At 39.6% G+C, this 25,013-nt stretch overlaps 1 protein-coding gene across 3 annotated transcripts in view; it reads right to left on the reverse strand.

Moving 5' to 3' along the window:
- Positions 1-25,013, reverse strand: part of KIF14 (kinesin family member 14) — a 152,864-nt gene that overhangs the window by 35,368 nt on the left and 92,483 nt on the right. For all 3 annotated transcript variants that reach the window (XM_033916674.1, XM_033916672.1, XM_033916673.1), the window contains exons 20-25: positions 24,159-24,252; positions 12,918-13,056; positions 11,859-11,959; positions 9,385-9,479; positions 6,612-6,857; positions 875-1,059 (exon numbers count right to left, since the gene is read on the reverse strand). In XM_033916674.1, the coding sequence (XP_033772565.1) occupies positions 875-1,059; positions 6,612-6,857; positions 9,385-9,479; positions 11,859-11,959; positions 12,918-13,056; positions 24,159-24,252 (860 nt within the window). The remainder of the gene's footprint in view (positions 1-874; positions 1,060-6,611; positions 6,858-9,384; positions 9,480-11,858; positions 11,960-12,917; positions 13,057-24,158; positions 24,253-25,013) is intronic.

A 25,013-nucleotide genomic window follows, 5' to 3' on the forward strand; every position in this document is an offset into this window, starting at 1 on the left:
ATATCCCCCGCCGGGAGGTCATAGGTAGCACTCAATGCCTCAAATGGGATCAGCTCCCTCTGAAGAACCAGCTGACCCAGCACCCGAAGGCCGCTCCTCTCCCAGTCTCCCACGCTGGCAAAAAACCAGGGGCGTACCTAATAGAGGTAGCATAAAAATAACACTGCCTCAGGAACCAAGCCCTCCACTTCTGAACCCAAGCTGTAATGTGCAAGCAATGCCAAAGGGGGCTTCCTGGGCAACATCCCGAAGAACCTCCACGGGAGCCACGGCAGTGCCGCAAGGGGATACTGAGAGTGAATTTCTTGCTCCAGCATAACCCAGCGCCGGGATGGGTATGACCAATGAAACAGGACTTGTAATTGAGCTGCATAAAAATAGTTAAGAAAGTCAGGGACCCCCATACCCCCGTGTTGCCTATCCCAATACATACGCTCCCTCAAGAAGGGTTGTTTTTTTACTCTTTGAGCCCACCAGGACAAACAGGGAAAAATGCTCAAGTACCTGAATAATTCATGTAAACCATTCTGAGCTCCCTTGGGAAATGGTAAAGAAAATTAAATAAATATCTTTATAACAGACTTTGAATTAGAAATTAAACACAACAGGATGTTCTGTCATTTAAATCAAGATAATTTTAGAATGGGTCCCCACACAACTCAAGAGTAAATATCCTCAGACACAGGGCATATGATACATCATTTGTATCTTCACCACTTAATCCTTTCAGTATAGCTTTTCAGAAAGCAAAAGGCCACTAAATTACTACATGTCAACACAATTTTAGCCAATCTACACAAAAAAGGTTTCATCTATATAATAATCATTCTATTTGTGTATCTTAGGGTACAGTAGTAGGAATCAGTTCAATCACCTGCAAAAGAAGCTGTAAATAACCACCCAACTTCTTCACCTCTTGTTGCAATTCTTCATTCATTTTACGGAATCCATCTATCTGTGGAAATCTGTCTAGCCAGTGTTTTATTAGAATCACCAGCTTATCAAATGCAGAAGTCATCACTACGCTGTTCTCTTGAGCAGCACGGTCAAGAACAAATACTTAAAAAAAAAAAAAGGAGAGAGGAGTCAGGGCACTATACAGTGAAGCTACGTACCTGTAGCGGGTGCTCTCCAAGGATAGGAGGACTGGTATCCTTACATCTAAGTGACATCCTGATGAAGCCCAGTGTGGATGCTACCAAGCACTCTATAACTTTAAGAGGCTTTTGGCAGCAGCTCTACCAAGCATACTCGAATGCCTTCTCACCCAATGTATTGATGCAGGATCCTCAATAATACAAAATAGCTAGATAAGAATTCAATTCCCAGGGGAGGTAGGAGGGTTGTAAGGATACAACAGGCCTGCTGTCCTCCGAGAAAACCTGCTATAGGTAAATAAAGAAAAATTAGGTTTTTACCTTGGTAATCTTCTTTCTTGTAGATGTCTCTAGTGGTCCTGAATGCTAGGGTCTTATATCTGAACTAGCAAGTTGCTTGCAGAAAATTGTCAATCGTGTTTTCCAACTTCACCTCCTTCTCCCTCAGTTTGTACAAAAGCAATCAAGTAGCACTATAATAAAATACATAATAGGAAGGAGGAAAATGGGGAAAATCCTCAACACTACAATTTTGTTGTGTTCTGTAATAAACATAGGCAATAACATAATAACATCCAAACTTGTGCAACTAGCAGCAAACATGTATAGAGCTTGTAGCTACTCACATGACCTGCTGACAAGCAGACTGAAACTAGACTGTATGGTTACAATGAATAACCTATTTTTTGAACCAAAGCAATTGCTGAACTTTATTGTGGCTAAGGACGAGGGAGGAATAAGGTCAATAGTCTCTCCCATAGCTTAAAATGGACCAGCTGCCAACTTGTTCATCTTTGCTGTCCTTTTTGAAATATATGATTTTTCCTTTTATTACTTTTTTTCTTGGTCTCTTAATTGTGCACTAAATAACGATATAATTTTTCCTATATTGTGATTCATCTCACTGTAAGATTTAGTGAGTTTATTATAGATCTGTATTCAAGTATTGGATGCTTGTCTATAAGATTGTAAAATGGCCCCCCCCCAAAAAAAAAAAAACAACCCACACAAAGTCCCCAGAGTTTTAGAGTGGGCCTGCTGAACCTACCTCCGAAAGCGGTGTTTTTCCCTACATCCACCCTATAGAACCTGGTGAAGGTATGTAGGGTAGACCATGTAGCCGCTCTACAAATCTCCTCAGAGAAGACAGCCCTAATCTCCACACATGAGGCAGCAACTCCTCTAGTGGAGTGTGCTTTTGGTGCGATCGATCATTGTTTACCACAGTCCACATACAGTACGTGGAGGAAATGGCCAAACTAATACATCTGGAAATTGAGGCTTTAGATGCCGGTCTCCCTTTATTAGCCTTAATGGTGAGAACAAAAAGATGATCTGAAACTTCGAGGTACTGAAGAAGCACTTGCATGACATCCAGCAAATGCAATGCTTTATCCTTTTTCTTAGACTATGTAGGGCGAAAAGCAGGCAAACAAACTTCCTGATTAATGTGGAAGACCAAGACTACCTTTGGCAAGAAAGATGAGTCTGTGCATAAGGAGAGCCCTGCTTCCATGAACCTAAGGAACGGCTTCCTGCAGGAAAGAGCTTGTTAAATCTGATATCCATATTGCTGACATAATTGCCACCAGGAATACTGTCTTGACTAAGATCCAAAAGGGAAGCCTCCTATTAAGAGCTCATGCAGAGTAGTACAGAGACCTAACAGAATGTTAAAGTTCTAGGAAGGGCACAACCGCAGAGCCCCTTTAATGAACAGATTGACATCTGGGTCAGAGATCAAAGAGCCTCTTTCCCCTTGAGCTTGGAAACAGAAAAGTCTTGCTTCATGCACTTTCAGTCAAACAAGACTCCCAGGTCTGTTCCAGCTGACCTTTCTTGAAGTTGACTATCAGGGTATCGAGGTGCAGAGAGAAAAGATGAGATCCTGAGACAGAACTCTGGGATATGCCAACTGTTAACGGGATAGCAGCAGAGGAAGACCCACCAATGCATATACTGAAGGTGCAATGGGAGAGGTAGGAGGGTAAACCAGTAAAGGATAGATTCACAAAATCCAAGTGAGGACAACATATCAAAAAGTAAGCAGTGATTAACAGTATCAAAGGCAGCAGCCAGCTCAAGAAGGATGAGGATCAAGAACAGGACTTTAGATTTGGCCATGAACAGACTTTGGTGAGGACAGTATTTGTGGAGTGTTGGGGCAAAAGCCTGATCATAGAGGATCAAGAATCTGTCGAGATGAAAGGAAGTCAAGGCAGTGACAGAACAGCACACTTGAGTAGCTTGGATAGGAACGGAAGAAAGGAGACAGGGCAATAGTTGCAAGGGAATGTGTGGTCTAGTGACGGTTTTTGGAGAAGCGGCTTAACCACCACATGTTTGAAGGCATCAGGGACAGGACAGAAGTTGTGCGGTTTCTTCCTCTGTGGTTTCAGAGAAGGAAAAAAAGTCAGCAATAGTTGACAGAGGGTCAAGAGGGTGGGACCAGGCAAAGGGACCTTCCTGAGTTGTTTGGGTGAAGGAAGAAGGGATGGTGTGAGCTTGAAGGTGAGGAGAATGGATGGTGGATAGTGAAGAAGGATATGACACTACAGTGAATTCAAGGATATCTTGTGAAATCTTGTCATGGAAGTATTCAGCCATCGTCTGGTGAGTACTGGGGGTCTGTCCGACCCCGGTAGGGCTCCCTGCCAGTCCTCCTAGGCTCCATGGCTCTCACGCGACTACGCTTGGCCAATACAGATTTGGAGGGTCCTAGAATGGGTCTCTACTTCTGGGGATACACCTCCTGCTGATTCCCAGCACTTGAGGACTCGGAGGAGGCTGAGCCCTAGGCTCCCACAACTCCCCCGTGCGCTCCATTGCATGCGAGACATTGACGCTCCTCAGCTGGCCATCTAGCACAAACCTGGCATGATATAGGGGTAAAAAGGCCTGAGCAGTACATCCCAGTCAAGGGGTTTTGAGGCAGAGTGAGGCAATAGAAAATAAAAGATCATATAAAATTCCAAGATGGCCGTAGCCAGAAAAATTGTGCCAAAAAACAACCCCTGGAGATTTCCCTAAAGGAAAGAAAATCACAGGGAAAGGGGTCTTGGAGATGGAGGACCTGGGCTCTGGTGTCAAAAACCCTCAAATTAACTTTTAAGGACTTCTCCCTCAATTTTCCCCATAGGTTTCAATAGCCTTACTCACTGTGCCATGTGGTGCATGCCTGCTTCAGCATAGGATTTCAGCTGGAATCAAAAGGAAAAGTCTGTCTCTCAGATTCACTGGACAAACCTGGTCTTCTGGCTGCCAGTTGGACCAAGGTCGGACTGAACCTCAACCCCCAGACCCATGCCGCAAAAGTGAGGGAAGACCACACAGCTAGCCCACTGTTTAGTCCTGGCTGAGCCGGGAAGGAGCTCACACAGCCTGCACTCAAGCTCCTGACTGAAATTGGGGATGTGAGCAACTACACAGGAGAAGGCCGCCCTTGAGCTATATAAAATTTAAAAAAATATTTGCAGGCTGGCTAGCTAGGTGCCTTCAAGGGGATGATCCCGCTAACAGCAGACATCCGCAGTGCGAGTCTGTGTCTTCTCCCAGGCAGAAGTCCTACCAAGTGGGAACTTCTAGGCACTGAGCCTCCAAAGAACACTGAGCAAAAATACCTGAAAATATTAAAACCGCAGAGCAGATCAAAAACACTTCTGAACAACTTTTTTGCAGAAAGCAAACTGAGGGGGCAGGACAGCTCCCTAGGAAGTAGCTGGAAAACAATGATTGACAGTTTTCTGCAAGCAACTCGCTGGTTCAAGACCCTAGCATTCAGGGCCTCTAGACCAGGGGTAGGCAATTCTGGTCCTCGAACGCTACAGGCAGGTCAGGTTTTCAGGATATTCACAATGAATATGTATGAGATAGATTTGCATGCACTGCCTCCTTGAGATGCAGTGCCCTGAATCTAGCCTTACCTGTTGAATCAGAACGTAAGGCTAGATTCAGGGCACTGGTCTTTGACTTGGGGGCCGCTGCGTGAGTGGACTGCTGGGCACGATGGACCACTGGTCTGACCCAGCAGCAGCAATTCTTATATTCTTATGAATAGATCAAGAAAGATGAGGATGGAGTAGAGGCCTTTGGATTTGGCCAGGAGCAGGTCATTGAAGACTTTCGTAAGGTCAGTTTCTGTAGAAGAAAGGCAAAAGCCCGATTGAGACAGATCAAGGATAGCATAAGATGAAAAAGTCAAGACAATGTTGGTGTACAGCATGTTCAAGTAGCTTGGATGAGAAGGGGAGGAGACAGACAGGATGATAGTTAAGAAGGGCAGGTAGGGTCCAGCGAGGGTTTTTTTTTGAGGAGTGATGTAACATCATGTTTGAAGGAGTCGGGCACAGTTGCAGTGCAGAGTGATAGGTTGAGAATATGGCAGATAGAGGGGATGACAATAGGGGAGAGAGTGGTAAGTAAATGGGATCAGAGGCAGTTACCACCTCTGTAATTTCAGGAAAGGAAGGTAAGGTGGCAAGGGCCAAGAGGGGGTTGGTATAGTGGGCCTTGTGGTGATGAGTGGTCATGTTTATTGGTTGATGGGATATCCTCTGAAGGTAAGTGCCTACCTATCATATAATCTGCTCCCACACAAGCCTTGGCCAGGATCCAAAATGCCCCCTAGCAATAGTCCCACAGTACTACCAGAAGGAGACATTTCTCTCTTTAGCATTTTTCTCCAGTTGGTTCCCCCATTGTTCTTAACTACTGGCTATCTTTCTTCCCCAACAAGTCTCCATTCTTCATAAAGCTTCATCACCATCCCCGTCCTCGCAGATAACCATGGGAAACAATCCCCATGTCATTTTTTAGGGAGAGTGGGAAGAATCAGAGTATAAATGGGCAGAACCACTGACCCCTCAAGCCTCGCACTGAAGAATGCTGGTGTAAAAGGTTGAAATACACATTAAAGAATGACAAGGGATGGTTTCCTGCAGGGATGGGGACAGTGACAAATTCTGTCCCTGTGTCCTTATCTATTTTGCACCTCTGCACACCAAATGCTTCTTCTTCATATTTCCCTTTGTCCTCTAGAAGCTTTTCATTAATCTTACTTATCAGCACTCTATATAGCAATATGTCTGAGGGAGACAGGTCCTGAATGGAAGCCATACAGGTTATCAGCATTTTTTTCTGGTTGAGAGTAGGTTCCCAAAACAAGAGTTCAGACAGCTGAATCTCGAGTGAAGTGGCCAAGAACACTGGTCTGCATGCTCAAGGCTAAGTAGTACTGTAGGACATGTAATCCAAAAGACTCTTCTAAACTACATATCCCAGGGTGCTTAGTAAACAGTACATTTTGGGAGGAAAATTATTTTTTTAATATTTGGGGTATTAGCCCTGCTATAAACAACTAGATAAAACATGTGCCAAACAACAGAAATGTTGAGCCAGACTTACCATGCTCTTCCCGTGTAATTAAACATACAATGAGAAAAGAAACCTCAGTAAATCAGGCAATTAACATAACTTGCATTACTACCATAGAGTGGAGCAGTACCTATTACTTACAGTTTTCATGACTGTCCTCATCCTGCTGCTCATATGCCTTGAAAATAGCACTTACTCCAGTATGAACAGTGAGCAAGGCGGCAATCAAGCTATCTGCTACACTCCTCTCTTCAGTGTAACTCCTTCCCAGCATCTCCAGTGCAGAACCAATCAAATCTTTGCAAATTCCAGGTAAAAAGGCTTCTGAAGAATCTGAGGTCACGCTGCTGGATTTATCAGTTACACTACTGGATTTATTCATTAACCCTGTTTTAATTTGGAGAAACAAATATATGAAATAATTCCAATCCAAGAGTGTGTGCATGTCAAACTGAGCAAGTGAAACACTGCAAACCACCTGTATTTGCTTCTATCAAAATATTGATGTGTTTCATAGTAACTCAAAAAAAGAAGAGTATAATAATGTCAAGGAATATTCATATATTTTACATTTCAGAATTTAAAGTCTTCAAAAATTATACCAAAAGTCTATAAAAATAAGAAAAACACAGTCCAAATTTCAACTAGGGGTAGTTCTGTAGTCCAGACAAGGAATCTAAATCATGCTGGTTCAATTCTTGAGAGAACACTCTCTACTAATGGAGACATCAAGGCAGCAAAACTGGAAAATCATTTAAAAAGCAAATTAAAGTTTTCTACTAAAGTTTAAGTCAAAGAAGTCTTTTTTTTTTTCCATTCTTTATTCATTTTATCATCTTACAAGTGCACAATATTACATCATTAAATATTTTGACACATCACTTGAATTTCTTACTAATGTCATCATAAATACATAAATTAAACCCTCCCCACCCACCCTTCCCTTAAAATATTATAATCAAATATATCATATAAATATTAAACTTATTAAATGATTAACCTTTAAAAAGAAATTTATACCATCCCCCCACCCCCTTATGTATAAATATACTATCAGTGAAAAATGATGCCTAATCATTACAATAATTTGCCAATGGCCCCCAGATCTTTTTAAAATTGTTATAATTCCCATTCTGCAAAGCAATTACTCTTTCCATTTTGTAAATGTGGCATAACAAATTCCACCAAAATGTATAACTTCACAGGTCACACTTCACAGGTCACAGACCTGATGGGCCGCCGCGGGAGCGGACCGCTGGGCGGGATGGACCTCTGGTCTGACCCAGTGGAGGCAACTTCTTATGTTCTTATAACTAAGAATGTCTTTTAGATAGAGAATCTAAAGTAGTACTATGCTTGGTTACAGCAGAAGTGGACAAACTCACTTAACACAGGCTCATATCAGTTTCTTGCCAATTCCAAGTTTCAAGGGGGTCCCCTTAAGAACTTCATTTAGGAAGCAAGGAGGCCATCCTCAAATCCCCAGTGCATTTCCTCCTGCCACCATACACACAAAATTCCAGGTGCAGGTAAGAGCAAAAAAAATGTGGCATTAAAACAATATAACTTATAATTCTAGGCTATAATTTAGAAAAATGAAAGTTTGCAACAATTGTTTTACTCAATTGACTGCAGAACAAATTTTGTTTCTTTTTTTTCAACATGGACAGTAAAGACACTATCATCATCATTTTGTCTGGCAATCTCATACTGAAAACTCTGCAATTCAGCTCACAGGCTATAGAATACAGAAAATCTAACCAACTTTTATCATAGGGTCTTTAGAGCAGCTGCAATAGTTGTATTTCCTTTTAATAGGGGGTGTTTTTTTTTTTGTTTGCTGCTTGAAGTATGAGCAGGGAAGCTGTGGTGGTTTTAGTGATACAAGAATGCTGCAGTTCTGTTGCTGTCCATATATTGACAAAGAACAAGTCATCCTATGTTTCATCTTACAGTATACAATATCTTACAGTAACTCTGCTAGAAGCAGGTTAAAGCCTCTTTAAGTCACACCTCTAAGCACACTGGTTAACATGCACTATCATAGCCTGTTTGAGGAGCAGCCTAAAGGTTACAGCAGTGGGCTGACGAGGAATGTGGTTTAAGTCTCACTGCAGCTCCTTAAGATCCTGGACATGTGACTTAACTCACTATTGCCTCAGGTACACACTTATTCAAGCCGTCTAGGGTCAGAGAAATACCTACTGTGTTTGAACATACAGTGCTTCACTAACTTTTATGTCTGCAGATAAAAATTTAATTTCATACTTCACCGTCAGCATTCTTGTTATCGTAAACTCTAAATAAAGAAAAGCAATTTGAAGAACATAAAAATCATTGGCATGAAAAATTTAAATTTGCAAGGGCAATTTTCAAAGGGTTTTACCTAGCTACCGAGATAAAATTAAGAGCTGAAAACTGTCATTTCCATCTGCAGATAAAAGTATCCATGTTGTTTCACAGAGCAGGTACTTGTGTGCATGGTACAAAGAAGAAGGTCTAGGGTGAGGGTAAAGATGGCAGACAACGTGCAGGGATTTAAACCTGCAATCTTCACATATGATTTCTATAGTAGTATCAGCCAACCTCAATTTTCAAAGAGAAATATGCAACAAGTTTCCCTTTGAAAATTCATTTTCCTAATAAATATTTGAAAAAATAAAAAAATAAAATATGTGCAAATTGTTTTATTTTGTCTCCCAATTTTAAATTGTCATACGCATTGAAGTACAGTATTTGATATTGCGTGTACAACAAACTTTTAATAAACTTGAAACTTGAAAAAAGAAAAAGAAAATTAATTGCAGTCAAGAGTAAGTGCCATTTCTTGGCCCACAGACCCTACATTAAATTTTTAAAATGGCTTCCTAACATCATAAAATAAGCTGAATCCAGTTAATTGGCCGGTCCTTACCTCCTGAATGTGATGTCTGAAGAGACTGAATGGGGTGAACCCTTATTTCATACAAACATCCAGATATTCTACGGTTCTTCAATAGACTTCGACTCCTGAAATACAGATCAAGCCCCAGTAATAAATTCCTATTTTTTTAACATGTCATAATATATATTATTGTTTCTGTGGTCAGGGATATTTTTTAATCATTTCCTCCTTAAAAATAATCTATTGTAATTTCTTCTAACAATACTAGTGAATTCTCCCCTCAAACCACCAGTAAAGCATTTCAGTTTTCATCTCATGCATGTTCAGTTTGACACCTGACCTTTATTCATTGGTACGGTTAAGTGTTTCTTTTCTAAATCTTAATACAAATTCAGCTGCAAAAGCAAATCAGTTTCAAAATGTATCTCACTTGCATTTCAGCCATATTTTATGAAATGTATTAAACTCAAAAGCTTCATGTGAACCAAAGCTGCCTTGTCTCTATTATTTCCCCATTTCTGTGGGGGCTACATCCTGCTCCTCCTTGATGTCTAAAGTGGTGAGAAGATCTCCCAGACATACTAACACAGTGACTAAACAAAGTCTCCCTTCAGAAAGAAACTCTGAGACAACAATTAGAGTGAAAGAACAGCCTAACAGTTAGCATTGTCGGCTGAGAACCTGGGGAACTATATTTCATTCCCATTGCAGCTCCTTGTGACTCTGGGCAAGTCATTTAACCCCCCATTGGCCCAGGTACAAAAACTTAGATTGTGAGCTCACTGGGGAATTAGAAAGTACCTGCATTTAATAAATTGTAAACCACTTCTGGGAATGACGATAGACAGATGCTGCACCATGCAACCACAAATCAACAAAACAATACAGAAATCATTTGCGGGCATGAGAAATCTAAGGCAAGTTTGAAAATTGTTCAACAGAAAACAATTCCAGCTCATGGTCCAGTCCCTAAGTCCTAGGTCTCCTTGAATACTGCAACATCCTCTATCTCCCCTGCCCCGCAACAATGATAAAACAACTACAAACAGTACAAAACACAGCCCTGAGACTAATCATTAAGAAAACATGACCACATCACCGAGGCATACCTTGATTCACATTGGCTCCCAATTCAAGCAAGAATACTATTTAAATTCTACTGCCTACTATTTAAATCCATAAATGGTGACAGCCCAGCCTACTTGAACAACTGCCTAATCCAAATTACCACAACCAGACACAGGAGAATCCAGACACCATTCACATACCCTCCAATCAAAGACATCAAATGGAAAAAACTGTACGATGGCCTTCTAGCCACACAGGCAGCATAACTAGACCACCAACTCTCCAATCTACTAATCGCGACCCCAGAATACAAACTTTCAGAAAAGAAATAAAAACCCTGCTATTCAAGAAATCCATGAAGACTAACTAACACCGTATGAAACATTTCAATCCTCTGAAGCAACCCGCTCTACTCTGTAACACCTCTGGACATGTCCAGAAATCCTAGGGTATACATATTCAGGGCTTCCAGTCTCTCCTCATACGTCTTTTGGCATAAACTTCCTATCATTTTCATCGCCCTCCCCTGGACCGCTTCAAGTCTTCTTATGTCCTTCGCCAGATACGGTACTCCAAAACTGAACACAATACTCCAAGTGGGGCCTCACCAACATCCTTTACATGGGCATCAACACCTTCTTTCTTCTACTGGCTACGCCTCTTTTTATACAACCCAGCATCCTTCTGGCAGCAGTCACCGCCTTGTCACACTGTTTTTTTGCCTTTAGATCTTCAAATACTATCACCCCAAGGTCCCGCTCCCCGTCTGTGCATATCAGCCTCTCACCTCCCAGCATATACGGTTCCTTCCAATTATTAATCCCCAAATGCATTACTCTGCATTTCTTTGCATTGAATTTTAGTTGCCAGATATTAGACCATTCCTCTAACTTTTGCAGATCCTTTTTCATATTTTCCACTCCCTCTTCGGTGTCTACTCTGCCCAAGATTGGAGCCCTCTCCACTGGCCAGCACTGCTGAGCTGAGGCAGTTTGTGGCCCCGCTCTGAGCTTATGCGTATCATAGCCCTGCAGAAGATGGAAGTGAAGAAAGGCAGAATGCCTGAGAGGAAGGGCAGCCCTACCAACAAAGGGTCAGATGGCCTTTGAATCCTAGAAGAGGCTCAAAGAGCAATGAAGCCATACAGTCTTGAATTAAGGGGGACAAAACACAACTTTCAGATGCAACACAGATCAGCACACTGCCTTTGCGAAAGAGGAGGCACCCAAACACCAGTGCCCACAAGTCAGATACCCAGAAGTACATGTTGGAGCTACAGATAATATCAGGCTTTAGACAACAAGGTAGGCAATTACTAACATAGTTCTCTCAATCATCTGAATCGAGAGAAACTTTGCATAAAATATCCACACAGTATAACAGAAACTTACTATGATTAGGATAAAGAAAAAACAAATCAAAAGGTTTTTCTTTACCTTCTTCGGGAAAAAGATGAAATGGACGTATTTGTTATATCAGGTTCCCACTGATCGGCAGGATCATAAAAGACGTCATCATCTTTGCTACTGGTATCATTCTAATGAAGGAATAACATACACTTTCTTAAGTATGTCAACATTAAGAAAAAGAGATGCCCCCAAAATAGCTTTTACAGGTAAATATAGACACATTATATAACCAAGGGGTAGGGAGCTCCGGTCCTCGAGAGCCGTATTCCAGTCGGGTTTTCAGGATTTCCCCAATGAATATGCATGAGATCTATTTGCATGCACTGCTTTCAATGAATATTCATTGGGGAAATCCTGAAAACCCGACTGGAATACGGCTCTTGAGGACCGGAGTTCCCTACCCCTGGATAACCCATCACTTCAGTATCCATCTATTCGATAAATTTTTGTAATGTAAGATCAGGACTTAACAATCCGTTATTTTGTTGTAATTCCTGAGATTGTCTCAGATTCGTAAGCTGCGAACCCCATAACCAAATAAGGTTATGCAGTAAACAAACAACAATGTAATGTAATGTAATCTAGCACTTACCAGCCCCAACCTCCCTTTTCTACTTATGGGTTGGAAGACAGGGAATGCTAGAATAGGTACAGCTCCAATTCAATTTCAAATTTCTAGCCCCCAACTGCCTAGAAGCTAGATCAATCTCCTCTGGCTGGGAGCAGGACTGTATCACCTCAGTCTAGCCAAGCTGCCACAAACTTAATTATTTTCTGAACCCAGGACTGTTTGATAGAAAATTGACAATTGAGCAAGAAAGCTATTTAAATAACTATTTAACTTCCAATCTTTGATGGATAGTACAAATCTTCTCTGTAGAAGCATAGTGGAACTACAGATAAGGGAAACAAGTATTTTGTTCTTTAATATAAGCCTGGTCTAAACATAGGCAATAAAACAGAAGCTAGCATTCTTCGATCCTTACTCAAGAGGTGCGAGTACCACACCAAAAACCATCACTGTTTCTAGTCTATGCCAACACTGTGCTCTATATAAAGATGTTTTCTACTCTCATTGTCACAGACCTCATAGAGCTCCTTCATTGCAGCAAGTTTATCCTCAAACTTTTCCAAACTCCAAAATGTTGAGATTCCTAGCCTGGTGTTTCGAACTTGCACTTGAACAGGAGGCCCAACAACATTTTCTTTATCAGATGTCTCATGCCTGTTTTAAAAGAAGTACCCACCATCAGAATTTAATTTTTTTTTTTTTATAAATCTTTATTCTTTTTTATATCTTACATCAAGTGAAATATATGTAATACATACAGTTTTAATAAACACTTGAAATTACAATCAATTACTCTTATATTGTAAAGTAAAGAAATCCCTTTTAACAGAATTTTATATCAGAATATCCTTACAAAAGTTTACCCTCCCTAGCCCCCCTATATGCTCTATCTATGTGCCATGATATCTGATCATTAGAGAAATTAGTCAATGGTCCCCAGATTTTATTAAACTTATGAATATAACTTATTTATTAACTTATGAATATGTTGTAATGCCATTACTTTTTCCATTTTGTAAATATGACAAATTGAATTCCACCAAAAAGTGTAATTTAACTTAGTGTAATCTTTCCAATTTTGAGTGATTTGCTGAATGGCGACCCCTGTCAAAATTTATAAAAGTTTATTGTTGTTTGCAGATATCGGACTTTGAGTTCTCATTGCTGTTCCAAATAATATTGTATCATATGAGAGTCCAACATGATTTTCTAATAAATTATTAATTTGGGGCCAAATTATTTTCCAAAAAGCATTAATACAGGGACAAAAGAAAATTAAATGATCTAATGTCCCCACTTCTATCTTACAATGCCAGCATCTATTAGATCTATTACTATCTACTTTTTGCAAACGCTTAGGGATCCATAAAACTCTGTGTAACAAAAACATCCATGTTTGACTCATAGATGCTGACCTTGTAGTATGTATCCTCCAGGACCAAAATTTTTGCCATTGAGATGTAGAAATTGTCTGTCCTATCTCAATACTCCAAATGTCCCTAAGTCCTGTTCTCTTTTTTTTGTTTAAAAATCCATATAAAATTTTATACCATTTAGCGGCTTGGTGTCCTAAAAAATCCGCCTGAAAGCAAAGGACCTGCAAACTATACTGAGTGTTAAGATTCTTCCATTCAGGGAACCCTTCCTGAATAGCCTGCTTCAATTGCATCCATTTAAAATATTGTGTCTTGTTCAATCCAAATTTCTGTTGCAATTGTGAAAAACTAAGCAGTGATCCATTTACTATAACATCATTTAAAGACCGTATACCTGCAATTATCCATTGCTTCCATACTATTTTGAATCCACCAGTTTTGATCCTGGAATTTACCCAAATGGATTGATTTAATGATTTAGCCAATGGATCAGGTGATATATTGCTAATATATCTTAGTGTTTTCCATGTATCTAGTAGAATTCTGTTATCTTTATATCTCCTAGGCATTGTTATACTAATTAGATGTTCTAGATGTAAGGGGAACATGAGTCGCCATTCTAAATATAACTAGTCAGGTACATTTTCCATGAGATCTGGGAGGATCCAATACATACCCTGTCTTAAAATATAGGATTGATGGTACCTATAAAAATTTGGAAAATTTACCCCTCCCTCCTTGATAGTTTTTTGTAGTGATGCTAAAGCGATTCTGGGTCTTTTCCCAAACCAAACAAATTTTATAAGAACACTGTTTAACTTTTTATAAAAAGACCCCTGAAAAAATATTGGGATCATACTCATTTGATAACAAACCACAGGCAAAATCATCATTTTAATTGTTTGGACTCTTCCCCACCAAGAAAGATGTAAAGGATTCCATTGCTCACACATTTCTGTTATTTTCTTTAATAAAAGTTTTTCATTCTCTTTTACTGTGTCATCAATTGTATTTTTTATAAGAATACCTAAATATTTTAAGCCTTCCTCTTTCCATTTAAATGAATATGAGTCAAATAATCCTTTGGTACAATGGACATTAATTGGAAGAACTTCAGATTTTTCCCAATTGATTTTATATCCAGAAAATTTTCCAAACTTTTCTAGTAAATTAAGTAAACATGGAATGGTATTTCCTGGTTCCCTTAAATATAATAAAATGTCATCTGCATATGCAGATAATTTAAATTCCCAATTAGAAAATGTGATTCCCTTTATTCCCTTAGTTTGATTGATTGCAATTAATAAGGGTTCAAGAACAATGTCGAAAAGTAAGGGAGATAAAGGACACCCTTGTCTAACTCCCCTTAGCAAGTCAAATCTATCCGATAAGTTATTATTTATATTTAATCTTGCTCCAGGGGAGCTATACAATGTTTGAATCATTTTAATAAAACCAGGTCCTATACCAAACCATTCTAGAGCTTGATACATAAAACTCCATTCCACTCTATCAAATGCTTTTTCTGCATCTAACGAATATTAGAAAAGCTGGATCATTCATGTTTTTTGCTAAATTTAAAGAATGAAATGCCAATCTAGTGTTATGTGAAGAGTGTCTTTTAGCAACAAATCCTGTTTGGTGTACATCAATAATAAAAGGAAGAGCTTTTGCTAATCTTAATGCTAATACTTTAGCAAGCAATTTACCATCTACGTTCAACAAAGAGATGGGCCTGTAATTTGATACCATTGTCGGATCCCTGTTTGGTTTTGGCAAGACAATAATAACAGAATCAGCCATAGTACCTGATATATTTCCATTGTTTATCTGATACTGATATAAATTTAATAGATATGGTAATATAATATTTTGAAATGTTTTAAAAAATTCAACAGTATATCCGTCTCCACCTGGAGCGGATCCAACTCTAAGAGCTTTCAATGCTGATTCTATTTCTTTTAAAGATATATGTTCTTCTAAACTTCTTTTTATATGATCCGGAATATTTGGTCCAATAAATGATTTTAAAAACTCTAACCCATCCTTTTCTTTATTTTCATAAGTTTCAGAAGAATATAGACCCTTATAAAAATCAAGAAATTGTTTTATAATATCCTTAATGTTAGTGTGTGTATTGCCCCTCATATCTTTAATTGCAATAATCTTAGATTTTCTTTTTTTTGCTTTAAGAAAATTTGCTAACAATCTTCCAGCCTTATTTGAATTTCCATAATACTGAACTTGCCGATAGAACATATCTTTCCTTACAAATTGAGAAGAAATCTCATTATATTTAACTTTTGCTTTTAATAATTTCTGCAATATATCATGTTCCCATTTAACAATTAATTTATGTTCTAATAATTTAATTTCTTGCTCCAAATCCATAAATTGTTTTTAAGTTGTTTTTTCATAAATGCAGAGTATGATATAATATTTCCTCTCATTGTTGCTTTATAAGCATCCCATAAAATTTCAATATTTATATTCTCTGAATTATTAATTTGAAAAAATTCATTCATTTTCATTTTAAGATCTTCTATAAAGTTCGTATCTGCAAGCAAAGCATTGTCAAATCTCCAAATTTGTTTAGAACATATTGAGATATCATTTTGTAGATCAATCCACACACCAGCATGATCTGAAATAATAATAGGATCTATAATTGCTTTCATCACTCTTTGTGCTATATTATTAGAAACAAATATATAATCAATTCTTGAAAAGGATTTATGGACCTGAGAACAAAAAGAATATTCTTGATCATTAAAATGAAGAATACGCCATATATCAACTAAATCACAAGATTGTATCAAATTATCTAAACCTAACGACTTCATAATTTTACTTGGTTTTTTATCCAAAATAGGATCCATTACAGCATTGAAATCTCCAGCTACTACTAAATTAGAAGCAGCCAGTGGTAATAATATCTGTTGAATTTGTTTGAAAAACTCCATTTGACTTGAATTAGGAGCATATAAATTAAATAAATCCAGGGTTGTATTTCTCAGATTCATTTTAATATGCACCCATCTTCCTAAAGAATCAAATTTTATTAACTTAAAATCCGCATTACATTTCTTATTTATAAGGATAGCTACTCCCGCTTTTTTCCCAATAGCAGAAGCAAAAAAACATTTGGACACCCAATCCCCTATTAGTTTATTAGATTCAGTTCCTGACAGATGTGTCTCTTGCATGAAATAAATGTCAGCGTTTTGCTTATGAAGAAAACCCAATATTTTCTTTCTTTTAATTGGATGGTTTAGACCATTGACATTAATAGAAAAGATTTTAAGTGCCATCTAAATTAACAAGTAATATTTGACATAAATCTTTATAATAAAAATTTTGATCAGATATCCACACATATTTAATACTTATTTTTTACTTTTATTAATCCCTTACCTTTAGAACTTTCTTTACCCATTTCCATCCCCCTTCTCCCTCCCCCCTCCCTACCCTCCCCACCCTCCCCATTAAGTAAAAGTTGTGTAAACTTGGCATCACGCATACCAAGATCGGCAATAACACGCTCCAAGAAGACCTTTCCACTTTTCCAAATTCAAATTAAGTCACTAAATATTTAAAATGATATTCAGATATAAATAATAATACATACACCATATTAATGATAAATCAATCCAACTCATATGCATTTCTAAAGATATCTTGAAAATTCTATGTCCAATGTCACCATCTCATTAATACCTCTCCATTCCATCTGTATGCTAATTTAAATCATGGAATGAATATAGAATAGAATACCGTTCATTCTTTTCTGTTATATTTTATATTAAATTTTTTTTTTTTTTAAGATAAAGTTTTTATCTTTAATAACAGCTTAAATCAATATAGCCACTTTTTTTTTCCCCCATCATATAAATTATCAATGTAATATTAGTAATATGGGAGCCTAATGATGTATGAACATCGAATCCCCGAGCAAAGAGCCCCTCCCCACAGAAGATGCCACTACAGAATCACACACCAGCCATACATATAATTTTTTTCCTTCCGTTTATCTTTTGAAGAGAGAACGGACTGTAGATTTCCCTTCAATCGTCCAATGTTCTTGCAAATAATGTTCTGATTTCCATTTCCTCTTCTTTCTTCTTGTTTCCGTTGTAATACGTTATCCTTATAGTAAAAAGTATAATATATCTTCCTCATTCCTAGTGTTTCCGGTGCATGTGGAAATTTCACTTCCTGTATTTCCTGCCGCATAGACTTTCGGGAATGTAAGTTTCCTAAGTTCAGTTTAATCCTTTTCCGCTCTCTCTAGTAAGACTATTGAAAAAGTTAATAAACCTACAAATATGGCTAGTATATAACTCCGCATCAACCTCCCATAGGAAAAAACCCTCTACCCGAAAAAACATCATTCCCATCACTAAGTTTATATTCCTCATATATTGCCATTCTAGCAGCTATCAATATTTCATATCAGGTTGTGGAATTTAATTAATGATCATGCAAAATCAATCCCATTCTCAAACCTGTAGATTGCTGTAAGCCAATTAACAATTTTATATTTGCATTGTAGAATGTCTATTCCATTCTAATTCTAAGCCAGAAAATCGTTGACATAGAATATATTTGAAGCAAGGTTAAGAACATTCTAAATCTTTCCTTTTTAAAAATATATTAACTTCCCCATATAAAACAATATAAAACAATATTTTCCTTTTAATATATATATAGATAATAATATATTATCCCAACATTCTAAATAATAGGTTCAAAGATACATCAAATAAAAAATTAAGACGACATTGGCACTTCTTGATTCTGAATAAATTTATCTAATTTCTCTGCATCATCAAAGGTTAAAGTTTTATTTCCAATAGTGACCTTCATATTTGCAGGATACACTAAGCCAAACTTTGCACCCAACTCTCTCAATTTTGGTCTTAAATCCAGCAACTTTTTCCTTTTTGTGGCTGTGCTTTTTGCAAAATCTGGAACAAAGTGAATATAAGCATCCTGATATTTTAGCTCTTTATTTTGCTTTGCTAATTGAAATACTTCCATGACCTGTTGGTGTCGCAATAGCTTAAATATGAATGGCCTCGGTCCATGTTGATTTTCTACTCTTTTTAACGGCACTCTGTGTGCCCTTTCCACCTCTATAGGATATTTTGTTTTTAACGGAAGCAGTTTGGGTAGTAAATTTTCAATAAAGACAACCGGATTTCCTTTTTCTGCTCCTTCCGGTAAGCCAATCAAACGGACATTACTTCTTCTTTCACGGTTTGAATAATCTTCCAGCTCCTTAGTAAGTATTTCTATTTTTTTTCTATCCGTTTGACTATAACATACTTCCTCCTCTACAATCAGCATTCTTTCTTCTAAATTGTTTGATTTAATTTCCAGTAGATCCATTTTCTTGTTTAAAGTTGAAACTTCCTCTGATATATCCGTAACTTTTTTAGTTAAAACTGAAAGCATTTCTTTAATTTCCTTCAGTTCTTTCATTACCTCTGTATCTGCCATCTTTAACCCTGTCTCCTGTTCAGGTTTCGCTCTCTTACTGCTGCCAGACACCGCAAAGTCATTTTTGTTTTGTTTTCCTGACGCCATCCTCTTATCTTCTTTATTTACCATAAATCCTTTTCTTAAAAAAAAAAATGCTTTAATTTCTTACGACTTTTTAAGACTTTCAAGGTCTTTTCCTACGGAGCTCTCTTATTAGCCGACCTTCCTCATGCGTGTCCAAGCCACGCCCCCATCAGAATTTAATTGAAATAAAGCAAATTGGAGACATTGTTGTATGGGGCTGCTGCTACCTTCTCCACCATATTGATTATAATTTGTCACAGTAAGTTTTTTAGGGACCCAGATGACAAGGAAACCATATGAAAAGTAGATGGAGGATATGGAAAAATTATGTTCTTACCTGATCATTTTCTTTTCTTTAGTCACAGCAGATGAATCCAGAGATGAGTGGGTTGTGTCCATTCACCAGCAGGTGGAGATAGAGAGCACCAAAGCTAAGCTCTGTCATACAAAGGATAGGCTCACTGGTCAGCCAGTATTCCTCGCAACAAAGCAGCAGGATCACCATGAAAAGCCAGTCGGCACTAACTCCCTTCCCCACAGTTGATGAATCCACATCCTGGCTGGCTAAAAGACAAATCTCTACAGGAGCAAAGGTAACACATAATGGAACATACAGAGCAGGACTCTGGTAGAGACATGGGGTCAAATTTTTCCCTATCCCCACAGGAACTCAATTTCCATGTCCCCCTTCCCCCCCAAGTTTTCTCACTGTCCCTGTCTGTTTCCTCGAGAAAACTGCGGAGCATAAGAGACAATGCTGAAACAGAGCTGAGAAGACCTGCAGTGCTCCCCTGCCAAGAGAACAGTGTACAGAGGACCCCCAGTTTAAAATGTGCGAGACAGCAAATGAATCAAACCAGCATATAAAGATAAGATACCAGAAAAGGGACATACTCACTGCAAGTAAGAGTCAACTCATAGCTAGCTGCTCTTTTCCACTGAAAGGACCCCAGTCCAATGCACACTCTCTGGGTTTACCTGTTTGTTTGCCTTTTTTTTTTTTTTTTAACATGAGGAGAGTTTTAGGAGTGCAGGACTCTCCAGACAGGGCTACAGGGGATGGGTAAGGAACTGGCACCACCAGCTACACCCTAGAATAGGCACCCCTATTCCCCTCACTCACCTGAATTAGCACAGCCAAAATAGGAGCCTAGGTGATATTAATGGTGCCAGACCTAGTCACCGTCTGCAGGAGCAGTAAATGAAACTAGAAGCAGGACAGAAACTATCCTCTACCTGCAGAGATAGAGAATACGTCTCACAAGCATACTTGCTTGAAGAAACTTCAGAAGTTTCGAGATGCCCGCACCGCGCATGCGCGAGTGCCTTCCCATCCGATGGTCCGGGCGTGTCTCCTCAGATCAGGTAGCTAGCAGAGAAGCCAACCCAGGGGAGGTGGGTGGGACGTGAGAATAGCTGCCTGCTGTCCCTGGATAACAACTGTTACGGTAAGTAACATTGCTTTATCCCAGGACAAGCAGGCAGGTATTCTCACTAGTGGGTGACCTCCAAGCTAACCTCAATGGGATGGTGGGAGAGTTGGCAACTTAGGAGAATAAATTTTGCAATACTGTTTGGCCAAACTGTCCATCCCGTCTGGAGAAAGTATCCAGACAACAATGAGAGGTTAATGTATGAACCGAGGACCAAGTGGCAGCCTTACAAATCTCCTCAATCGGTGTCGATCTGAGGAAGGCTACAGAGGCCGCCATTGCTCTGACCTTATGGGCTGTGACTGTACAGGGAAGTGACAATCCAGCCTGGGTACGCTTCGAGACAGGGCGTCCCAACTTATTCGGATCAAAGGAGACGAAAAGTTGAGGAGCAGTTCTGTGTGGCTTGGTACAATCCAGGTAGAAAGCCAAAGCACGTTTACAGTCCAGAGTGTGAAGAGCTGATTCTCCAGGGAGAGAATGAGGCTTTGGAAAAAACACTGGAAGAACAATGGATTGGTTGAGATGAAATTCAGAGACCACTTAGGCAGGAATTTCAGATGAGTACGGAGGACCACCTTGTCATGATGGAATACTGTGAAAGGTGGATCCGCCACCAATGCCTGAAGCTCACTGACTCTGCGGGCAGAAGTGAGAGCAACCAGAAAAACCACTTTCCAAGTGAGAAACTTCAGCGGAGCCTTGTTGAGAGGCTCAAAAGGAGGCTTCATAAGCTGAGAAAGGACAACATTGAGATCTCAAACCACTGGAGGAGGTTTGAGAGGAGGATTGACATGGAAAAGTGCTTTCATAAATCTGGAAACCACAGGATGAGCAGAGAGAGGTTTCCCTTGTAGAGGCTGATGGAAAGCCGCAATTGCACTCAGATCGATGTAGACTTGAGGCCAGAATGAGATAGGTGCAGAAGATAGTCCAATACAGAAGATAGGGAGGCTCGTTGAGGCTCCTTACGATGAGAAACACACCAGGTAGAAAATCTAGTCCATTTTTGGGAGTAGCATTGTCTAGTAGCAGGCTTCCTGGAAGCCTCCAACATATCCCTCACCGCCTGGGAAAACTGGTGGGGAGTCACGTTGAGAGGAACCAAGCTGTCAGGTGGAGAGACTGCAGATTGGGATGAAGTAGAGATTCTTGATGCTGAGTAAGCAGTGAAGGAAATACTGAAAGAAGGAATGTCTCCCTGCTGCTGAGTTGAAGTAGAAGGGAGTACCAAGGTTGTCTGGGCCACCGAGGAGCTATCAGAATCATGGTGGCATGGTCTGACTCGAGTTTGACCAGAGTCTTTTGAATGAGAGGGAACGGAGGAAATGCATAAAGAGATTCCCCAGTCCAGCAGAAAGGCATCTGCCTCGAGGCGATGAGGAGGAGCGCAGAGAACGGGGTGACATGATTGAGACATTTAAGTACGTCACTGGTCGCGTCGCGATGGAAAACGATATATTCTTTCCCAAGGGACCCTCGGTCACAAGGGGGCACCCCCTCAAACTCAGAGGGGGGAAATTTAGTGGTGACACGAGGAAGTATTTCTTCACGGAAAGGGTGGTAGATCATTGGAACAAACTTCCAGTGCAGGTGATCAAGGCCACCAGCGTGCTCGATTTTAAGAATAAATGGGACATCCACGTGGGACCCCTACAAGAGTCAAGTTAAGGAACTAGGTCACTAGCACTCAATGGGGTGGGTCAATAGAGTGGGCAGACTTGATGGGCTGTGGCCCTTTTCTGCCGTCGTCTTTCTATGTTTCTATGAGGAGTGTAGATCCTGGAGCAGAATTGAGGCAGTTTGCAGTTGTGGGGAGCCGCAAAGAGGTCTATCTGAGGCGTCCCCCACTGAGAGAAGATCTGATGAAGGGGCGTGGAATGGAGAGTCCATTCGTGAGGTTGGAGGAGACGACTTAAGTTGTCTGCCAAGGCATTGTCCTTCCCCTGAATGTAGACAGCTTTGAGGAAGGTGTTGTGGCAAATCGCCCAATCCCAGACCCTGAGAGCTTCCTGACAGAGGGAGACCGATCCCGTGTCTCCTTGTTTGTTGACATAATACATGGCGACCTGGTTGTCCGTACGAATAAGGACCACCAGGTCGTGCAGCAGAAAAAGCTCCGCCGCAAGATCGAAGGCACACGGCCTGAGCCACGTGGCCGACCCGGTCGGATTTCCGGAAGAAATTTTTTTTTTTTTTTTTACAAAAATAACAAACGAAAGAACAAAACGCACGATTAAGAGGTGAAATAACTCAAAACTGCGGTGCAAGAAGGCAAGAACACAGGTTCACTCAACGCAGAGAGTTGAAACAAACTTCTCAGTTCCGCGGAAAGAAAAGAACTGAGGAGACACGCCCGGACCATCGGGTGGGAAGGCACTCGCGCATGCGCGGTGCGGGCATCTCGAAACTTCTGAAGTTTCTTCAAGCAAGTATGCTTGTGAGACGTCCGCATCGGGGCTCTGTCGGCTGACATCACCCACTAGTGAGAATACCTGCCTGCTTGTCCTGGGATAATATATATACTATGTTTCCTCAAAAATAAGACAGTGTCTTATATTAATTTTGGGTCCAAAAAATGCACTAGAGCTTATTTTCGTGGATGTATTTTTTTTTTCGTGTACAACAATCATCTCTCCCTTCCTTTCCTCTACCCTAATTCTTCCTATTTCCTTTCTCTCCCCCCCCATGTGCATAATTCCTACTATCTCACTGATCCCCTTATGCAGCAGAACCCCACCGACCCTCCCATTATGAGACTGACATACATCCGCTCCGAGGCCTACTAAAGCAGCAGGGGTGGGAGCTGCTGAATTGACGAGTCCGATTCTTTCAGTAAATCAGAGTAGGGATAGAGTCAGGGACTGTCGGGGACATTTTGGGGGGCACATGGGGGGGGCCCTTCGGGGGTTGATCTTAACTAGGGCTTATATTAGGAGCATCTTTAAAAATCATGCTAAGGTTTATTTTCGGGAAAACAGGGTTTGTGTGTGTGTATATATATATATATATATATATATATATATATATATATTGTATATATTACAGAGCTCAGCTTTGGTGCTCTCTATTTCCACCTGTTGGTGGATGACAACCCACTCGTCTCTGGATTCATCTGCTGCTGATAAGGAAATAGAGACTTTTCCACAGCAGCTTGAATCACTCTAGCTTTTATTGCATGCTCAAATGAATAGCATGGACAGGTAAAACAAATAACATCCTCCAAGAAAACGATACCCTTTAATAAAAAGGCTGCAAAACAAAGCTATATTTTTGTTGAGGACGGCAGTAGAGTTAATTCCAAATGGAAGAAAATAATCAAATTATTCTAGAACTGTTTTACTAAAACAAAAAATGGCTAAAATAAGTAAATTCTTACCTACAGAAAACTGTATGTTTTCCTAACTTGTTACTGATTGTGTTGGCCTCCTGGATCATCACTGAAAGTTTCATGGAATTCCAAGTAGGTTGAGCTAACAACAAATAGAATTGAATCAGACACTATGAATTTGCAGGCAAAAAAAATTTTGTTTGTATTTCAGAAATACATGCATTATAATAAAAAAATAATGCAAATATATCTCTGTCCAAGACTTCCATTCCTGCAGTCCACTTAGGTCACTTAGATTAGCAGTGGCCCACCTATAATCAACAGTAAGGTTTACCAAATCTACATGTGGGGCCCTACAAAGCAGGGGTAACACAATGAATATGCACGAGATCTATTTGCATGCATTGCCTCCATTATATGCAAATCCTGAAATCCAAACAGGGTAAGATCTGAGGGACACATTACATTACATTACATTACATTAGTGATTTCTATTCCGCTTGTGCCTTGCGGTTCTAAGCGGATTACAAGTTAGAAGACTGGACATTTCCAGTAGCATTGCAGTACATATAATCAAGAATGCGTTAAGTTACAATTGTTGTTCTGGACTTTTCCAGGATAAATTGGTAGTAGATAGTAGATAGTGATAGGTTGTTTAGACGAATAGAGATAATATTGTCCGGATTCTGTTGTTTAGACGAGTAGAGATAATACTGTCCGGATTCGGGTGTTGCTGGTGGTGGTGATTGGGTAGTCATGAGAGCATTTTCTAATACTTTTGTGAGGTTATGATGATGGGAAGTGTTTTTTGAAGAGATGAGTTTTGATTTCTTTTCGGAATGCTTTAATGTCTATTGATTTGGTCAGTAGATTGGTGATGGTAGTATCGATCTTTGCTGCCTG

Source organism: Geotrypetes seraphini, chromosome 12, assembly GCF_902459505.1.
Source record: "Geotrypetes seraphini chromosome 12, aGeoSer1.1, whole genome shotgun sequence".
Lineage (NCBI taxonomy): Eukaryota > Metazoa > Chordata > Amphibia > Gymnophiona > Dermophiidae > Geotrypetes > Geotrypetes seraphini.